Source organism: Schistocerca nitens, chromosome 2, assembly GCF_023898315.1.
Source record: "Schistocerca nitens isolate TAMUIC-IGC-003100 chromosome 2, iqSchNite1.1, whole genome shotgun sequence".
Taxonomy (NCBI): domain Eukaryota; kingdom Metazoa; phylum Arthropoda; class Insecta; order Orthoptera; family Acrididae; genus Schistocerca; species Schistocerca nitens.
In genome coordinates this window covers 701,035,863-701,055,627 of record NC_064615.1, presented here as the reverse complement: position 1 = coordinate 701,055,627, position 19,765 = coordinate 701,035,863, and the positions used below count along the sequence as shown (strand labels likewise).

The following is a 19,765-nucleotide window of genomic DNA, read 5'->3' as shown; positions in this document are numbered from 1 at the left end:
CGACCGGCAGGTGCAGCTTCCACGGCTGGCCTCCAATTCCCTGGGCAGGCGGTCATCAGATAAATGTAACACCCTGTAACTCGACACTTGCCTGTTGTTTGACAACTATAAGAAGTTAATATGGTCAGATTGTGTGAACATAGACAATGTTTTGCTGCTAGTACCAGATGGTGCTTCATACATGGATAAAGCAGCCACGGGGCTTCAGATTCTCTATCTCTGTATGGTGAACGTTACTTGCCTTACAGTGCACATTACACAAATCTGCAGAAAAGTGTGATAAATTATTCTAATGTGGACAAATTAGTTTCCTGTGCAAAAAGATTTATGTGAAAGCTCTGCTGAAGGTGCAGAAACTCAAGCACATTCACTCCCCTTCCCCCCTCAGCCTGTTCTTATATGATGAGGTTCTTGGTTTAATGCTGCCAAATATTATGGCACCAATTACACCAAAATAAAAATAATCTTTTGTGGGCTTGATAGTGATGATTCAACTGTGGAAAAGGTCATTACAGAAACCTCATCTGGAAAAACATGGCATACGTCAACACCAACTTTTCAGTGGTATCTGAAACCATCACAGGACTGCAGGCTGCTGGTACTCAACTGTGTAAGGCACTGGATATTGTGCAACAGTGTGTTGAGCTTCTGGTCTTGTGGCTGACAAAGTGAACAGCAAATTGCAGTGTTCTACAGTGGCGTCCTGGGCATTTTACAATATGAAAAATTGGTGACAATCTTTCTGGGAATGCCACAACCTTTAAAGACAATGAACCAAAGCTGCCCTGCAGTGACACTGCCAGCTTCAAATATGCTCCTGTGGTGTGGGAAGCTCTTACATGAATAAAACTATCCTCAGCATATCTTTGAAAATGGAAGTCTTGAAAATGAACCTTGAGATCCAGTGAAACTGCAGAAAATGAAGACTGATGGGATGTGTTAACTAATTTGGAATACTTTAAACAAGTGGTGTGCAGTAGCACTAAACATGATTTTGTTGTTTGGATATTTGTTATTGTTTTCACTGTACTTCTTGTTTTTTTTTTTTTTCAGACACATGCAAATATTTCAAAAGTAAGTGATATAATCACAATTTGTTCAGAACTGAATTATGTATTACATAGCATGTCAAATACCAATAAGAATGTTTATAAATAAACTTACATGAAGTCATATTTTATTTTAAGGTCATACTTATACAGGGTGTCTGGCAAAGGGGTTTACACAATTTGAATTAAATAATTGAGGAGGTATAATGATAACTTGATCCAATTGTGATTATATGGTGCTCTCATGCCTTTCATTTGTTTTTGTTTTGTTTATTTTTTGTCACCCAGTAACAAACCTTGAATAAAAAGCTGGCTGGGAACTTGTTCTTGTTTGGATTTTAAAGTGTCATTGGAAATTTGAAAATGTGAAAGAAGTGACAGAGGTGAATTTCATACTGTGCCACCTTTATGTGTAACAGTAATCAAATTATGCAACAGATTAGAGAGTGAAGGAAGTGTGAGTGATCTGAAGAAGGGATGGTGTGGCATGGAGAAATCAGTAGCAGACAGAAGAGTACTGCATGCAGTGGTACAAGGTTTCACAAGATACCCAAAGGTTCATATGGGAAGCTGCACATTAATCACATGTAGTAAGCAAACCATGTTCACTGCATTTTAATGCAAGCAAAGTGGGAACGTTAAATTCCATGATTGTTTCACACGATGAATGAGGACAATCCGGATAGGTGCCTTGAATTTCATGAATGGATTTGTGATAATGAATAGCTGATTGATATCATTGTTTGGTCTGATGAGGTGGTGTTTCAATTCAATGAAACCATCAGTCACCATAACTATGTGTACTGAGCAAGAGATAACCCACATGTTATGGAAGAATGAGCTGTTAATCTTCCTGGGTTATCAGTGTGGTATCGTATGTCTGCCATCAAGGGCTTGTAGAGCCATTCCTTTTTGAAGGAACAGTGACCTTAGCATGTTGCAGAAATGAATTGCACCATCTGTTCACCAACTGTATCAAGATAAAGATAGTTTTTTTGACAAGATGGTGTACCATCACATTACCATCATGACGTGCGGCAATTCCTGCATGAAACATTTGTCGAGAGGTGGACAGACCAACGAAGTGTGAAGTTTCCACCCAGTTCTCACAATCTAACACTGTTACATTTCTTTCTGTGGGGAATTCTGAAGGACACTATCCATGCCACAAAGCCATGTATGCTGGGTCACATGAGGCAGCCAAATGTGACTACCTGTGAGTCCATTTCAATAGCAGCCATACCACATGAGAGCCAATCTGTTCCACAACGTTGCAGATGCTGTATTGCAAACAATGTAGGGCATTTTGAACATCTGCAACAGTAAAACAGCATAACTAATTTCGTGATCACCTATGCGACCAGTAAATTCATAGTTCTTGTTATTTTTCTTCAAGTTGTTAAAGTTCAAACAGTGTAAACCCATTTGTGGGACACTCTGTGTATGTTTTATGTCATAAATGTTTGCATATTTTCCTGTTTTTTAGCTCATTAAAGTTCTACATGTTTCCCCTCATTGCCTTGCTTCTTTGTCTTGTGGTCAAAGTGAAAATGGCTCTGAGCACTATGGGACTTAACAGCTGTGGTCATCAGTCCCCTAGAACTTAGAACTACTTAAACCTAACTAACCTAAGGACATCACACACATCCATGCCCGAGGCAGGATTTGAACCTGCGACCGTAGCAGTTGCACGGTTCCAGACTGTGCGCCTAGAACCGCGAGACCACCGCGGCCGGCGGGTCAAAGTGATACATACAGCATTCATCAATGGTAATTTGGCAGCTAAAGAGGCCAACTGTATTGGCTTGACACAGCAACATTTCTGCCAGTGCCTCAGTTGAGCAGGCTTTTTGGATGAGTCTAAGCCATCACAGAACCCAGCAGGCAATGACAACATGAGTAGGGAGGACCAAGTAAGATCTTGATTAGATCAGCTGGTTAATGCAGTAAAATATGCTATTGACAATGTATATTTTCTTTTGGAGACTCACTCCCCAGATGGAAGGGTTTATCAGCCCCTCCCTCTTCCCCTGGTCCAGAAGAAGTCACCTTATAAATAATAAGTTCCTTTATACAGTTTCCTTGAACACAACATGAGATGTCACAGTAAAAAAAGCAACGCTAATAATATGGAAAATTGTAACAAATTAACCTCTCTCTCAATATGAGAGTTCAAATTGTTCCCTATACTATGTATGTATATTATCATTTAAGTAATTTCATTTTTTTTAACATAATTGAGGTGTGAAATATCTTGTGCTCTTCAACCATTTTTGTACATCTTGCATGATGTAATTTAATTATCTACAACAGGCAGAAGACATGCTTTGTTGGTGCTGCATATTTTAGCAATTTTTGCCGAGTTAAACTCATACTGCCATGTTCTTCTTTGGCACACCAGTGTAGAATGGTGCAAAGAAACAGCTGTGTGAAAAATCTGTGCAATATACACATTTATTTGTACATAAGCTGACTGTAATTTTCCTTTGTGTGAGACTGCGTGTACAAGATTCATGTGTCGATTTGAAGTTCTTGATTCACATCTTTTGCTGTTTGTGTCACTCCTCATAATCTTTGATTGATTGTATCAATACCTGTTTGTATTGTGATATATTGTGAAATTTCAAAAATTTGTGAGTGCAGTGATAAACTTGTAATGTTATTGTCAATTAAAGGCTTAAACTTAATTGTGCACTATTAAAATTCTTGAGATTAGGAGGCCCATCCATTCTCTAATTTCACTGTACAATTATGTGATAAACAGGTTATTTTTAAGAATTTTTGTATGCTTATAAAACTATATTTTTGTAAGTTACTGTTATGAGTGTTTTGGATATGTAACTTATTTCATAGCAAATCAGTGCTTATGGTTCACAGTTCTGCCAAAGGATAGATCACCACTGAATTTCACTGTGCATCAATGCAAATAACCATGCATTTCTGAAAATTTTTGGAAGCTACCACTATCCTTTGTATAATCTGTAAGAAATTTGTAGTACATTGGCATATTTGTACTTTAGTTGCTGTAGCAGATTTTCAAACTAACGTATTGTGTTACATCTAGTTTTCCCTTAAAGAGGGGTAGCCCCTACATATTATTTGCATTTATCGTAATTCAACTGTTTTAGAGTTTGCTAATAATTGGAATTAACCTCAAAACTTCTTAGAAAACTAGTAATTTTTACCACAGGTTTTTGTGTTGCCTTAATGGAAATCTCGTTTTGTGTACTTGCTTCAATTCACATATAGAATTATCAACTTTTTAGCTCGACAGATTAAAAGGTAACCAGCAGGGTTAATTTAAAGATATTTGTTTAGTGCCTTGTAATACATTGCACCAACCAACAAAGCCCCAGTGTGAATACTGTTCTCGAATGTGGGATGAGTTGGTTGATGTTCATAAGCAGCTGGAAATTCCCCTGAAGTGTATCAAACAATTGGCAGCTGCTGTGAATCAGAGTGTTGGAAGAGCTCTCAAGAGTCGTGTACCTGTGGTACTGGTACCAGAGGTACCTCAAGTACTATCCTCTCCTGTGGAGGCTGTCTCCTCTGCAGAAAGTACACGATCTGTCATTACAAGTCCACTTGACTGCGAGTGGTGTGTCAATGGTGGATCTAGGCATCCTGTACAGGGTGGATGGGGACTTGGGAGGTCTCAGGCTGTTGTGCAAATCCCTCTAACCAACAATTTTTAGGTGCTATCTTTCACTGAAACTGAGACTGAGCCAATGGGACTCACTTCACCTGTTTTTGGGAAACCTGCCTCAAGAAGAGGCAAACATGATAGGGTAGGGAGTCTATTAATCATCAGCAGTTCAAGTGTACAGTGAATGATGGTATCCCTTAACGACAGGATGCATACGCCTGGGGCCTCATTAAACATGAAGGGGCTGCTCCAGTTATCCTTGAGAGGACAGGGTGCAACCAGCTGTAGATTGTGGCACACTTCGGAACACATGATGCCTGTCATCTGGGCTCCGAGGTCATACTTGGGTCACTCCAGCAACTGGCAGAGAAATTTGAGAAGACCAGCATTGCGCATATAGCTTCAACAAAGCTCACCATTTGCAGCATTGTCCCCAGAACTGATCATGGCCCTTTGTTTCTGAGTTGATGGGAGGACTGAACCAGAGACTTCACAAAGGTTCTGTGACAAGCGAGGCTGCAACTTCCTGGACTTGCGTCATAGGGTTGTGAACTGTAGTATTTCCCTTAATGGGTCAGGTGTGCATTACTCATCAGACTGCTACTCAAACAGCTGACTGTGTGTGGGGTTCACACAAGGTTTTTTTTAGATTAGGTGATTCTCTAACAAATCCAGATAATGACAGCTGCAGGAAAACTGGAAATATCTCTGTCATGATCGTAAGAAATGCCTTTCACAGGTGAGAATATTAAAATCCTGATGGTAAACTGCTGAAGCACTTGCTACAGAGTGCTAGAGTTTGAAGCACTCAGGTACAGAAAACTGATTGAAACCTGAAATTCATGAGTGTTGAAAGGAATCCATTAAACTTTGATTACATGATAAATCAGTCTAATCTAAAGGCCATAATTTCAACTAAATACATAGGAATTACAATACATTCAACTAAATACATAGGAATTACAATTACAAACAATTAAATAGGAAAGAATACATAGAAAATACTGTGGGTAAAGCAAACCAATGACTGTGTTTTATTGGCAGAACACTTAGAAAATGCAACAGATCTACTAAAGAGATTGCCTACACTATATTTGTCTGTCCTCTTCTGGATTACTGCTGCATGGTCTGGGATCCTTACCAGGTAGGGTTAATGGAGTACATCGAGAAAGTTCAGCGAAGAGCAGTATGTTTTGTATTATTGTTAAATATGGAAGAGAGTGTCACAGACAGATTTGGGACAGACACCATTAAAACAAAGGAGTTTTTCATTGCATTGGAATCTTCTCATGAAACATCAATCACCAACTTTCTGCTCCAAATGCAAAAATATTTTGTTGACCCTGACCTACATAGGGAGAAATGATCATCTTAACAAAATAAGGGAAATCAGAGCTCACACAGAAAGATATGTCTTTATTTTTACCATGCGCTGTTTGAGAGTGGAATAATAGAGAATTATTGTGATGAGTGTTTGATGAACCCTCTGCCAGGCACTTAAGTGAGATTTGCAGATTATCCATGTAGATGTAGATTGATTGGGGACTTTGTAGTAGGGAGGATGCAGCATGTTATTTTGGATGGAGAGTCATTGTCATATGTAGAAGAAACTTTAGGGAGCCCCAGGGAAGTGTGTTGGGACCCTTGTTGTTCATGTTGTATATTAAAGAGTTTGCAGACAATATTAAAGTAACCTCAGAGTCTTTGCAGATGATGCAGTTATCCATAAAGAAGTACTATCTGAAAGAAGTTGCATAAAAATTTAGTCAGATGTTGACAAGATTTCAAAGTCATACAGGGATTGGCAGCCTGCTTAAAATGATCAGAAATGTAAAATTGTGCACTGCACAAAACCAAAAATCATAGTATCCTATGACTATAATATCAATGATTCACTGCTGGAATTGCCACAAGTTCTCCCAAGAGAAATTCCCTGATATCTCCCAAGTTTTAGCATTTTTCCCTGACAAATTTTGAGATCTCAGGGTTAAGTTAATACGTAAATTGACAGTCTGTCTTTGCAACTAAGGTACAAGAAACAATAATGCAAATGAGTGGAAAAAAACAACTTGCAACTTTTCTGTGGAAGAGATATCATGTTGTATGAAAAGCCCTCTAGTGGTTAAATTCTTACGATCACTGTGCACCTACTTAACATTCTGGAGGCCTAGCCAACAGAGGGAATTGATCACTGATCTGTCTTTTCTTCTGTTACTTTGTCATATGGACAGTTTATCTTTCATAGGTAATTTATAGGTTGCTATAGGCATTGTATTACGTATATTTTGTTTTGGATCATAAATTCACCATAAAAGTGTCAGACCTATTATCTTTGTATATTTCCTTTTAATAATTTTATATGGTTAACTGTATTCATCTTTTGTATTATCACAATTGGTTTTATAATAGTTATCAAAATTTAAAAGTCTGCTATGTGTATTTTACCTAATTTGTTTTTATCAGATTACGGTTCTTATATAAATGAAGACTACTTCTAAGCCCACAGTAGTGACATCTATGAAGCATGTTTGCAAACAGATTTCTAGTAGCTACTGTACTTCAGCAGTTTTGTACAGTAACACCAGCAGCGAAATGACTGTGTGGATGATGTGGCCTATTTTACACCCCATTTTAGTTCTAAGTGACGATGTTTTGCTGAGTGTATAAATGCTCTGACGATGCCATTATGGCTTTACCACAAGAGGACATGATGTAGAACATGCATGCTTTACCTTGTTTTATCTGTACATTTGCCAGTTTGTAGGAGAGTATATTGTGATATAAAATGCTATATTGTTTCGAAAGATAGACTGCCCACTAGGTGTAAAAAATTTTATATTGTAGATCGGAAGATGGTCATTACTGACTGAAACCAGTCGTCGTCAAAGGAATTTATATTGTGATCAAAGACTTGAATAAAAATACATTTAACTTGCAAGCAGAGGGCATTTCCTGATGTGAGCAAAAATCTTAAGTACTAACATCAACATCTTCTGTAATGAATTGTTTGTAGATGGAGAAAGCAAGTCAAATGGTATACATGTTATTTTATTTCAATAAAACAAAACACATTTGATGACAAAAATACACATTTCCTTCGAGTTGCAAGGCAGATTTAAATTACCTTCCCTGATTTCAGAAATAACCTCAGAAAAAAGTAGGCCTCTTGCAAGAAGTGTGTAATGCGGTGAAGAAATGTGTAAACCACCACTGTAGGTGACTGCCAATGAAATGTTGGTTCTACTATGTTCGTTACTGTTAGTTATTAACCACTGTGTTGTATCTATTATTTTACAGGCATTGTGTGATTTTTCTTTTGAGAAATATATGAGTACATATCGTACAAACCATAAATGACAGACACAATTTTCTTATTCTTATCATCCAGACTTTCTAACATATAAACTACTTTTGAAGTGCCAAAATGTACTAGAACAAATAGGACCTCACATCAAATAGAACTAACACGGGATATTGAATGTATACAGAGAAGGCAGCACAGATGGTCCCATGTTTGTTTGATCCATGGGAAAGAGTCACAGAGATATTGCAGGAACTAAGCTGGAAGCCTCTTGAAGACAGATGTAAACTCTCCCATGAAAGTCTATTAACAAAGTTTCAAAAACCAGCTTTAAGTAATGATTCTAGGAATATACTCCAATCCCCTACATATTGCTCATGTAGTGATTGTGAGGATAAGATTAGAATAATTACTGAATGCACAGAGGCATTCAGACAATCATTCTTCCCAAACTCCATATGTGAATGGGATGGAAAGAAACTCTAATAACTAGTACAGTGGGACATACCCTCTGCCATGCACTTCACAGTGGTTTGCAGAGTATAGATGTAGATGTAGATGTCAGCATGCCCTTTTTTTCTGGCATTCTGTAATATTAGTATAACAATAAGATTAATTAAAAGCTGGTATATGTTTTATTTCTCAGATAAGGTACCAATATTCTCCAATAATAATATGTAAAGCCCCTGTCTATGTTTCAGCATTTCAATAATGTTGGTAAGTGACTAGTTTGGTGATGTGTTGATTATAAGTGACCCACATACCACTATTTGCACATTTGCATTCTTTATATGTCGAACCCTGCAATCTAAATTTCTTGCCATGGAGTCCAATTACCACTTTCGGGTAACGCAAAACATTCTGTTACATCATATGTTGTACTATCAAGGACTGCCTCAACAAGCTTTTCTATTCTTCAATGATGACTCTGCACCTGACTCCAAGAAAAAATTATAACAGCAGGTAACAGTAATGTTTTGGCTTGATATTAACGGGCACGGGTATTCTGATTATACATATTTCTTTATTGTACTGCTGCTGTGGTCACTGTTATGTATCCAAACTCCGAAAAATTAGCTTTCAGAGGATTGAATTATTTTATTTCACAACAACTACTCATTTTGAGGGATACATTACATTAACACAAAACAATATGATATCCCAATCCAATGTTGAAGATTAAATTTAAGAATTAACTATAAAATTATACTACTGCATTTCAACAAAGGTTTGGTCAAGAATAGTAAGAAAAAGCAAGCAAAATTGGTTTGATAACTTAAGAAATTTGCAATAGATTTGCTTTCATAGATGTCAGGAACCACAGAAAAATTGGGCAAGAGATAATATCAAAAAACCAAAATGTTGCTGGTGTACCTGAACCTGCTTCAACTGTTCTTTGGCTGACAATGAATATATAAACATTAGGCAGTTCAATAGAGTCTGTGCTAAGTATATAAAGTTGCAATAAAACCATTCTGTACTCACCATGTGACAGAAATTCTCTCATGTGTGTGTGATCAAAATCTGCATAGTACAAATCACACAGAACAGAAGAGAGAGAACCTCCTTGCGGTATTCCCTTTACAACATGGAAAATATGTTTCCTAGATGTCTGTACAGTAACTGAACGCATGTATTCAACTGCACTGTGAAGAAGCCATTCAGCATCACTTTCCTGTAATAATTACAAATAACTTTAATTGAGTATCAAAAAAGATTTCATAGGAAAAAAAGCCAATAAATTATGAGTTACACTTGTAAGCTCCAAGTAAAAAGCAATACCTAAAGCATAGATCTTGTCCTGAACAGCTGATGTTCATTTACAAAGTAAGTGTCATGGAATAAATCAGCACTCTAAAAAATACCATGTTTGCCAGATGATTTGGAACAGATTAAAAATTATAAAGACAAATTAACTCAGAGTAAATATCATATAGTTTATGTACAGTAAGGAAAGAGAGTGTATGGTAGAATACTCTAGCCAGCAAGAAACATGTGTTCAACACAATTTATTGTTCTCTTATCAAATCAGGTTAGAATGCCCACAAAAAAGCTTTGACTACGTAAAAAAAAGAGTGCAGAAATTTTTTAGACTTAAAAGCATGAAATATGCGTGAATGATATCCTGCTAAAATTGCTGCTTGAATGAGTGAACATGTTGGTTATGGCATTATTCTGGTTCGATTAATGTTACATATAACATTTTTCTGCAAACCCACGTCTTATTTTTGTATTCTACATATTTTTCTCTGCTTGTGTTTTTACATCTTCTATTCGAGGCATTTGCTGAGCTGAGGGTAGTGTTGGGGGTGCAGCAGCCAATGCTATGACATCAGTGCAGGTGCAGCAGAGAGACCTTGTAGCCAACCACAGCTTCACAGAATACACCAGACAGAAGACTCCATGAATCCGAGTTAACAATGGAGAAGATAAGAACATCAAACCTCTTATTGGAAGTCTTTTAAAAAGTGTCTCACAATGTCATCTTATTAGACATCATTATCTATGTACCGCAGTATGTGAAAACATTAATTTGTCAAGTCTACTGATTTATGGTGACTGGATATGCAACACAATTCAAGAATTGTACAGGAGTAATGCATAACTGGCCATGGTCACAGTTCCATTTGGTTTAATTAATACAATACCAGTCTGCATGCACTAAAGACTATCTTCAGCCTAGCAATCTCCTACACAGTCATTGTTGACTTCTGCAACAGTAAGACCAGCTCAATTCTTATTCAGCACAGCCTGTAAATATAATTGTCATCTAGGAAAGCATTGATCTAGACCAGATCATGGAATCCGCTGACTCACAGGGAATAAGTGTGAGCTCATTGGCCATCAAATTGATATCATGTGATTGGTAATCTGGAAATGATGTCTCTTCTTTGCAGGTAGATCTCTTGCCAGAAAAATGACACTTTCAATAACTCCATATTTTCTTTCAATGTGTTTGGCTGGGTTACAACATTCCCTCCCCATTAAATCAGCATGTAGGGCTGATATCAGCCAGGCTGATGCATCCGAGGACAGCAAGGTGGCAGAGGGCAAATGGGGGAGTAGTGGAGGCCAGATGGCCCTGTGGCCAACAACATCGTGAGCCATTCTGCGAGGATGTGCTTGAGGACCTGCTGGAGAAGTAAGTCACGCTATGGACCTGCAGCAACATATCTAGAATTGACCAGAAAGTATTCCAAGGCATGCCCTGCTTAGGTGAATAACTGGAAATCTGTTTACTCCCTGTCAAAATGCATACCAGGGCCAATAGGAACTTGCATTTGAATGTTGGGAGCATGTACAGTAGGGTACAGAGTACGGATAAAAATAAGGCCCACCAATGCAAGTGATGGGTAGTGCATTCTGGGAGCTTAACTTTGGAAATGAATGCTGATAATGGGTTATGATCCATAATTAAGCAGAACTTCTGGCCATACAAGAAATACGCAATTTGCGCACATTGAAAATGGTCACCAACGTCCATTTTCAGTCTGTATATAACATTCCTGGGCCTAGTTTAATGATTTGGAAACAAACACATGGGTTTTTCACTACAGTAAGCAAGCTTGAAAGGAAGGATGTGCACACTGCTAGAAGAGTCCTTTTAAGAATAATAATAATAGTAATAATAATAATAATAATAATAATAATAATACGAAACGAACAAACCACTAATAGGGCTAACCCCCCTTTTTGTGTGATTAGTTGGTTCAGGACAGAACTAATGAAGCCTCAGACAAGCGCTGTCATGGTCGGGGACGACACTTGAACCCTATGCCCGTCCACAATGGTAATGACACTGCTAGCCACGCGGCAAATGATTTAAATCCAGATAGAGGTGTTTTGCAGGATATGCTTCCTGCAACCACTCTAGAAGGAAAACAAAGACAAAGGATGAGATGGTCAGATGAAGTTAACCGACACCTCACATTCTGTTATTACCAAGCAACAAACTTAGGAACCAACACAACTGGATACAGATCACAAGTATACGCAACATTTACTACCAGATACCCAGAATTAAAATTTTTAACAGAACAACGACTAGCTGATCAGATCCGTGTAATAATCAAAAATAACAGGATACCCCAGTCAGAATTAGAAAACATCAAACAACAAGTACAACAAATAACAGAACAAAATAATGTGCAATCCGAAGAAGAAGAAAATACAGTAATGGACTCAAACATCCCAGAGCATACAAACAAAGAACAACACGCATCAATTAAACAATCAGAGGAAACCGAAATCTTAAGACAGCCACCAGAACAAGCACAAATAGAACATGAAGTGACACACATGTTAGATGTAGAAGAAAAATTTCAGTTGACATATATAGAATACAAAGACACAAATACAGACATTAGACCAGTCTTGCATAGACCACCAAATAACCCACAAGCCGAAACAACAATAACAACTATCAACACAATAATACACAACAAAATAAATGAAAATACAACTATGGAAGAGTTACAACTACTGGTTTATGTAGGAGCACTCACTACACTAAATGTACACACTAGGCAGAGATCAGAACCAACCAACACACAGGAGAAACCCACAAAACCAGCATGGCAACACAGGCTACAGATCAGAATAGAAAAACTGAGAAAAGACATCGGACAGCTAACACAATTTATAAGAAATGAAATATCAGACAAAAAACGAAAAAGTTTAGGTAAAATCTCACAACAAGAAGCGAGAGAGCAGAAATTACAGGCATTGGCCAAATGACTTAGTAGATACAAAAAAAGTGAAAACAGAAGGAAACAAAACCAAACATTCAACACAAACCAAAAGAAATTTTACCAGACAATAGATAACATACACATTAAAATAGACAATCCACCAAACATAACAGACATGGAACACTTCTGGAGCAACATATGGCCAAACCCGGTACAACATAACAGGCATGCATGGTGGATACAAACAGAAACAGACACATACAAGATGATACCACAAATGCCTGAAGTGCTAATATTGTAACATGAAGTCACCCGAGCAATTAATTCTACACACAATTGGAAAGCCCCTGGAAAAGATAAAATAGCAAATTTCTGGCTAAAGAAGTTCACCTCAACACATTCACATCTAACTACATTATTTAACATAGATATAACAGAGGGAAACATTCCACGTGGGAAAAATATATCTAAAAACAAAGATGATGTGACTTACCAAACGAAAGCACTGGCAGGTCGATAGACACACAAACAAACACAAACATACACACAAAATTCAAGCTTTCGCAACCAACGGTTGCTTCTTCAGGAAAGAGGGAAGGAGAGGGAAAGAAGAAAGGATGTGGGTTTTAAGGGAGAAGGTAACGAGTCATTCCAATCCCGGGAGCGGAAAGACTTACCTTTGGGGGAAAAAAGGACAGGTATACACTCGCACACACACACCCATATCCAACCGCACATACACAGACACAAGCAGAAAAAAGGACAGGTATACACTCGCACACACCCACCCATATCCAACCGCACATACACAGACACAAGCAGACAAGTGTCTGTGTATGTGAGGTTGAATATGGGTGTGTGTGCAAGTGTATACCTGTCCTTTTTCCCCCTAAGGTAAGTCATTCCGCTCCCAGGATTGGAATGACTCCTTACCCTCTCCCTTAAAACCCACATCCTTTCTTCTTTCCCTCTCCTTCCCTCTTTCCTGAAGAAGCAACCGTTGGTTGCAAAAGCTTGAATTTTGTGTGTATGTTTGTGTGTCTATCGACCTGCCAGCGCTTTCGTTTGGTAAGTCACATCATCTTTGTTTTTAGATATAAATTATTTAACAGTTACATTGCAGGCCCATACACATTCCCTGATACACTTACACATGGAATAACTTATCTGAAACCTAAAGATCAAGCAGACACAGCAAACCCAGCTAAGTATCGCCCCATAACATGCCTACCAACAATATACAAAATATTAACTTCAGTAATTACACAGAAATGTTGCAAAGGAGCACGAGGATGTAAAGAGCAACTGATAATAGATGCAGAGGTGACATATCAAGCTAAAACTAAACAAAGGTCGCTACACTACGCATACATTGATTACCAAAAAGCTTTTGATAGTGTACCCCACTCATGGTTACTACAAATATTGGAAATATACAAAGTAGATCCTAAATTGATACAGTTCCTAAACATAGTAATGAAAAACTGGAAAACCACACTTAATATCCAAACAAATTCAAATAATATCACATCACAGCCAATACAGATTAAGCGTGGAATATACCAAGGAGACTCATTAAGTCCTTTCTGGTTCTGCCTTGCTCTGAACCCACTATCCAACATGCTTAATAATACAAATTATGGATACAATATTACTGGAACATACCAACACAAAATCACACATTTGCTATACATGGATGACCTACAACTACTGGCAGCAACAAATCAACAACTCAACCAATTACTAAAGATAACAGAAGTATTCAGCAATGATATAAATATGGCTTTTGGAACAGACAAATGTAAGAAAAATAGCATAGTCAAGGGAAAACACACTAAACAAGAAGATTACATATTGGATAACCACAGCAACTGCATAGAAGTGATGGAAAAAACAGATGCCAACAAATATCTAGGATACAGAGAAAAAATAGGAATAGATAATACAAATATCAAAGAAGAACTAAAAGAAAAATATAGACAAAGACTAACAAAAATACTGAAAACAGAATTGACAGCAAGAAACAAGACAAAAGCTATAAATACTTACGCTATACCAATATTGACCTACTCATTTGGAGTAGTGAAATGGAGTAACACAGACCTAGAAGCACTCAATACACTTACACGATCACAATGCCACAAATATAGAATACATCACATACATTCAGCAACAGAAAGATTCACATTAAGCAGAAAGGAAGGAGGAAGGGGATTTATCGACATAAAAAACCTACATTATGGACAGGTAGACAATTTAAGAAAATTCTTTCTAGAACGAGCAGAAACTAGCAAAATACACAAAGCAATCACTTATATAAATACATCGGCTACACCACTCCAATTTCATAACCTTTTCTACAACCCTTTAGATCACATAACATCAACAGATACGAAGAAAGTAAATTGGAAAAAGAAAACACTACATGGCAAGCACCCGTATCATCTAACACAGCCACACATCGATCAAGACGCATCCAACACATGGCTAAGAAAAGGCAATATATACAGTGAGACGGAAGGATTCATGATTGCAATACAGGATCAAACAATAAACACCAGATATTACAGCAAGCATATTATTAAAGATCCCAATACCACAACAGATAAATGCAGACTTTGCAAACAACAAACAGAAACAGTAAATGATATCACAAGCGGATGTACAATATTAGCAAATACAGAATACACCAGAAGACATGACAATGTAGCAAAAATAATACATCAACAACTTGCCATACAACATAAACTAATAAAACAACACGTTCCCACATACAAGTATGCACCACAAAATGTCTGGAGAATGATGAATACAAATTATACTGGAACAGAACCATTATAACAGATAAAACAACACCACATAACAAACCTGACATCATACTCACCAATAAAAAGAAGAAATTAACACAACTAATCGAAATATCCATACCCAATACAACAAATATACAGAAGAAAACAGGAGAAAAAATTGAAAAATACATCCAACTGGCTGAGGAAGTCAAAGACATGTGGCATCAGGATAAAGTTGACATCATACCAGTTATACTATCAACTACGGGAGTCATACCACACAATATCCACCAGTACATCAACGCAATACAGCTACATCCAAACATATATATACAACTACAGAAATCTGTAATTATTGATACATGTTCAATTACCCGAAAGTTCCTAAATGCAACGTAACATATACCGTACAGTTAAAAGGAAGTCACGCTTGATCAAGGTCCGCGTCACTTTCCATTATTAACCAGACATAACGTCTGAGACAGGAAAGAGAAATAATATTAATAATAATACACACATCAAAAAAAGTTTTGCATCAACTTGGTTCCAAGAGTTCCGGAACCTGTACAGAAAATTGGAATAGAGATCAACATTAACATCATTCCCACCCTTTTTATTGTTCATGAAAACCACACACTGCATGTTGTACCACCATACAGCGAGACCTCTAGATGTGGTGGTCCAGATTGCTGTAAACACCAGTACTTCTAATACCCAGTAGCACGTCCTCTTGCATTGATGCATGCCCGTATTCATTGTGGCATACCATCCACAAGTTCATTAAGACACTGTTGGTCCAGATTGTCCCACTCCTCAATGGCAATTCAGCAGATCCCTCAGAGTGGTTGGTGGGTCTCGTTGTCCACAAACAGCCCTTTTCAATCTATCCCAGGCATGTTCAAAAGGGTTTATGTCTGGAGAACATGCTGGCCACTCAAGTCATGCAATGTCATTATCCTGAAGGAAGTCATTCACAAGATGTGCACGATGGGAGCATTAATTGTCGTCCATGAAGACGAATGCCTCACCAATATGCTGCTGATATGGTTGCACTATCGGTCAGTGGATGGCATTCACATATCGTACAACCATTACTGCGCCTTCCATGGCCACCAGCAGCATACTTCGGCCCCACATAATGCCACTCCAAAACAGCAGGGAACCTCCGTCTTGCTGCACTCGTTGGACAGTGTGTCTAAAGCATTCAGCCTGACTGGGTTGCCTCCAAACACGTCTCCGGCGATTGCTGGTTGAAGGCATATGCGACACTCATCCGTGAAGAGAACTTGATGCCAATCGTGAGCAGTCCATTCGGCTTGTTGTTGGGCCCATCTGTACCATAGTGCATGGTGTCATGGTTGCAAAGACGGACCTCGCCATGGACATCAGGAGTGAAGTTGCACGTCATGCAGCCTATTGTGCACAGTTTGAGTCATAACACGACGTCCTGTGGCTGCACGAAAAGCATTATTCAACATGGTGGCATTGCTGTCAGGCGTCCTCTGATCCATAATCCATAGGTAGTGGTCATCCACTGCAATAGTAGCCATTGGGCTGCCTGAGCGAGGCATGTCATAGACAGTTCCTGTCTCTCTGTATCTCCTCCATGTCAGAACAACGTCACTTTGGTTCACTCCGAGACACCTGGACACTTCCCTTATTGAGAGTCCTTCCTGGTACAAGGTAACAATGCAGCCGCAGTTGAACCGCGTTATTGACCATCTAGGCATGGTTGAACTACAGACAACACACGCTGTGTACCACTTTCCTGGTGGAATGACTGGAACTGATCGGCTGTCACACCTCCTTCATCTAATAGGCGCTGCTCGTGCATGGTTGTTTACATCTTTGAGTGGGTTTAGTGACATCTCTGAACAGTCAAAGGAACTGTGTCTGTTATAGAATATCCACAATCAACATCTATCCTCAAGAGTTCTGGGAACCGGGATGATGCAAAACATTTTTCGATGTGTGTAATAAAGGAACACTTTCTACTTGCTCATTAATTCATCAAGCAAAGTTCAATGCATACATCATCCTCACAGTGAAGTTGATACTTGCTGTTATTATCATTAGTTTGTTATGATGCATTTTTCACTAAATCTTCATTCTTTACTTGGGAATTGGGAATGTTACAGTCACTGCAGATCTCAGCAAAATTTTATTACTGTACTCTATAGACTGCAGGCAGCAGCTTATGTCTCAGTCAAACGGGATGGGAGACCATGATGGCAGCCGCTGGAGCTCACTCCGGTCTTTCTGCTACATGCTATGTGATCATTCCAGTGAAACTAATGGCGACTGCTTGCACTAGAACACTCTTGCTTACAGAAAGCAGATTGTAATTTTATACCAGGACTGCTGAGAATAAGTGGGATAAATGTCAGAATAAATCTAAAGATTAATTGATTTGGGGCATACAAATGTATTTTTGTGTGATACACTCCAAACCAAATACAAAAATGACTCAAAATATGCAGCAGCAGCAGCATGGAAAGTAATAGGTGCAGGTCTGAATTAAACAGGTATTAATTTATTACATATATTTATAAATAAATGTGCATTTTTATTATTTATACCATCTCATCAATATTATTGTAAAATGTAGTCCTGTTTCTACAATAAATGGTTGCATGAATTAGAGCTGACAATTACATATCACAATTATTCCTATGCACAGTACATAGTAATAACATAATACACGAGGGTGTGATGAAAAGTAATACCTCATAATGTTTTATTCTGCTCTCAACATCAACTGATGTATTACATGTCATGTATATTGATCGGTAGACTTCGTCGCTTCACTGATGCAAGTTGCAATCCTCTGCTACTACAGGGTTCCGAACTGATGTGTGTAACATGACGGTGTGCAATATAACTATGTCACTGCGTGAAACACAGCATGCTGTAATCGAGTTTCTAACTGCAGGAAGCATTTGTCCAATCATGGAGCACCCGCTCCTTCAGAATGACAATGCCAGACCACACCCAAGTGCTGCATCTGCAACAATCCAATGCCTTGAATTCACTGTCACTGATCATCTTCCATACGGTCCTGACCTGGCCCCAATGATTTTCATCTGTTCCCAAGACTTAAAGAACACCTACGAGGACTTCACTTTGATAGTGATGAGGCATGCAAGCAGAGGTGAGGTGACTTTGTCAACAAAGACAAACATTCTACAGTGACTGTATCAACAATCTGGTCTATCGTTGGGAAAAATGTGTTTGTCCCTAAGGTGGCTATGTTGAAAGTAAATATGTAGACATGAAGAATAAAGATGCAGAATGTTAATAAAGTTCCTTTTATTGAAAAATCTTTAAAAGTTTTCACATAAAAATTTCTCAGCATGCCCTCATAATTCTGGATTATCAATTAATAAAATTCTCAGATATCTATTTTCCTTTTCTCTTTCTTGAATAGATGATTAACAAGGCACAACCAGAGTTAGACATAATTTTCAGTTCAGTGAGCTGGTGTAATGTTATGAATTGTTCATGAGGCATAAGAAAATAACTGAAGAAATGGTCTACACAAAACCACAGTTCCTTGCAAAGATGGTGAAATTCATCAGTCTTCTCATTTACTGTTAAAATGATTATTTCCCTGCTTCCTCAAAGAGAGACATCAGAACTGCTATTTATGTTTTCTGTATGACAGTCAGCTGATCCACTCTTAACAAGTGCCATTCAACAATGGGATTGCCGAGCCCTTCCTGGGCACTGTTTAACCATGGTTGACCCAGATGGGCAACAGTGTATTCTACTCACACAGGCGGCCTGCTCTTTGACTGAACCTTTATGATCCTCTACCGTCTGGACAATGTAAGGGTCAGATGTTTGAGGCTCCCTGTATACCGTCCTCTTCTGCAATCTTCATCTTTACTTCTCCCATTTATGCAAATGGCTCTCAGTGCTTTCCTTTACCATCTGTTACAGAATTATCTACTTTTTATCCTCCCACCTTCTTACTGCTTTGTGGAAAAAGTTTAACACTTCAATTTTTTATTCTTCTACTGTGTTCCTTCTGATATATATATATAAAAAGGCACATATTTCCAGGAAATACAAGTTTTTCATGTGTATGTTTTCTGTTATTTATATATTATTGCTACAGATTCTCAAAATTTCTATTTTACACTAACTCCAGCCACAAATTTTGGCTTCATGTATAATAGATGGCAATAACAGAACAAAATAATGGCCTAAGTTTCTTTCTACATTAATGAAATAAATGTTCATGAATCACATAAGTACTGACTATAGTGTCTCGATGATGGGGCTTG

At 38.1% G+C, this 19,765-nt stretch overlaps 1 protein-coding gene across 1 annotated transcript in view; it reads right to left on the bottom strand.

Moving 5' to 3' along the window:
* The window catches only part of LOC126235270 (telomerase reverse transcriptase-like), a 186,903-nt gene that overhangs the window by 110,956 nt on the left and 56,182 nt on the right, over positions 1 to 19,765 (bottom strand). Inside the window, exon 5 of the mRNA XM_049943999.1 lies at positions 9,482 to 9,671. Within this exon, the coding sequence (XP_049799956.1) occupies positions 9,482 to 9,671 (190 nt within the window). The remainder of the gene's footprint in view (positions 1 to 9,481; positions 9,672 to 19,765) is intronic.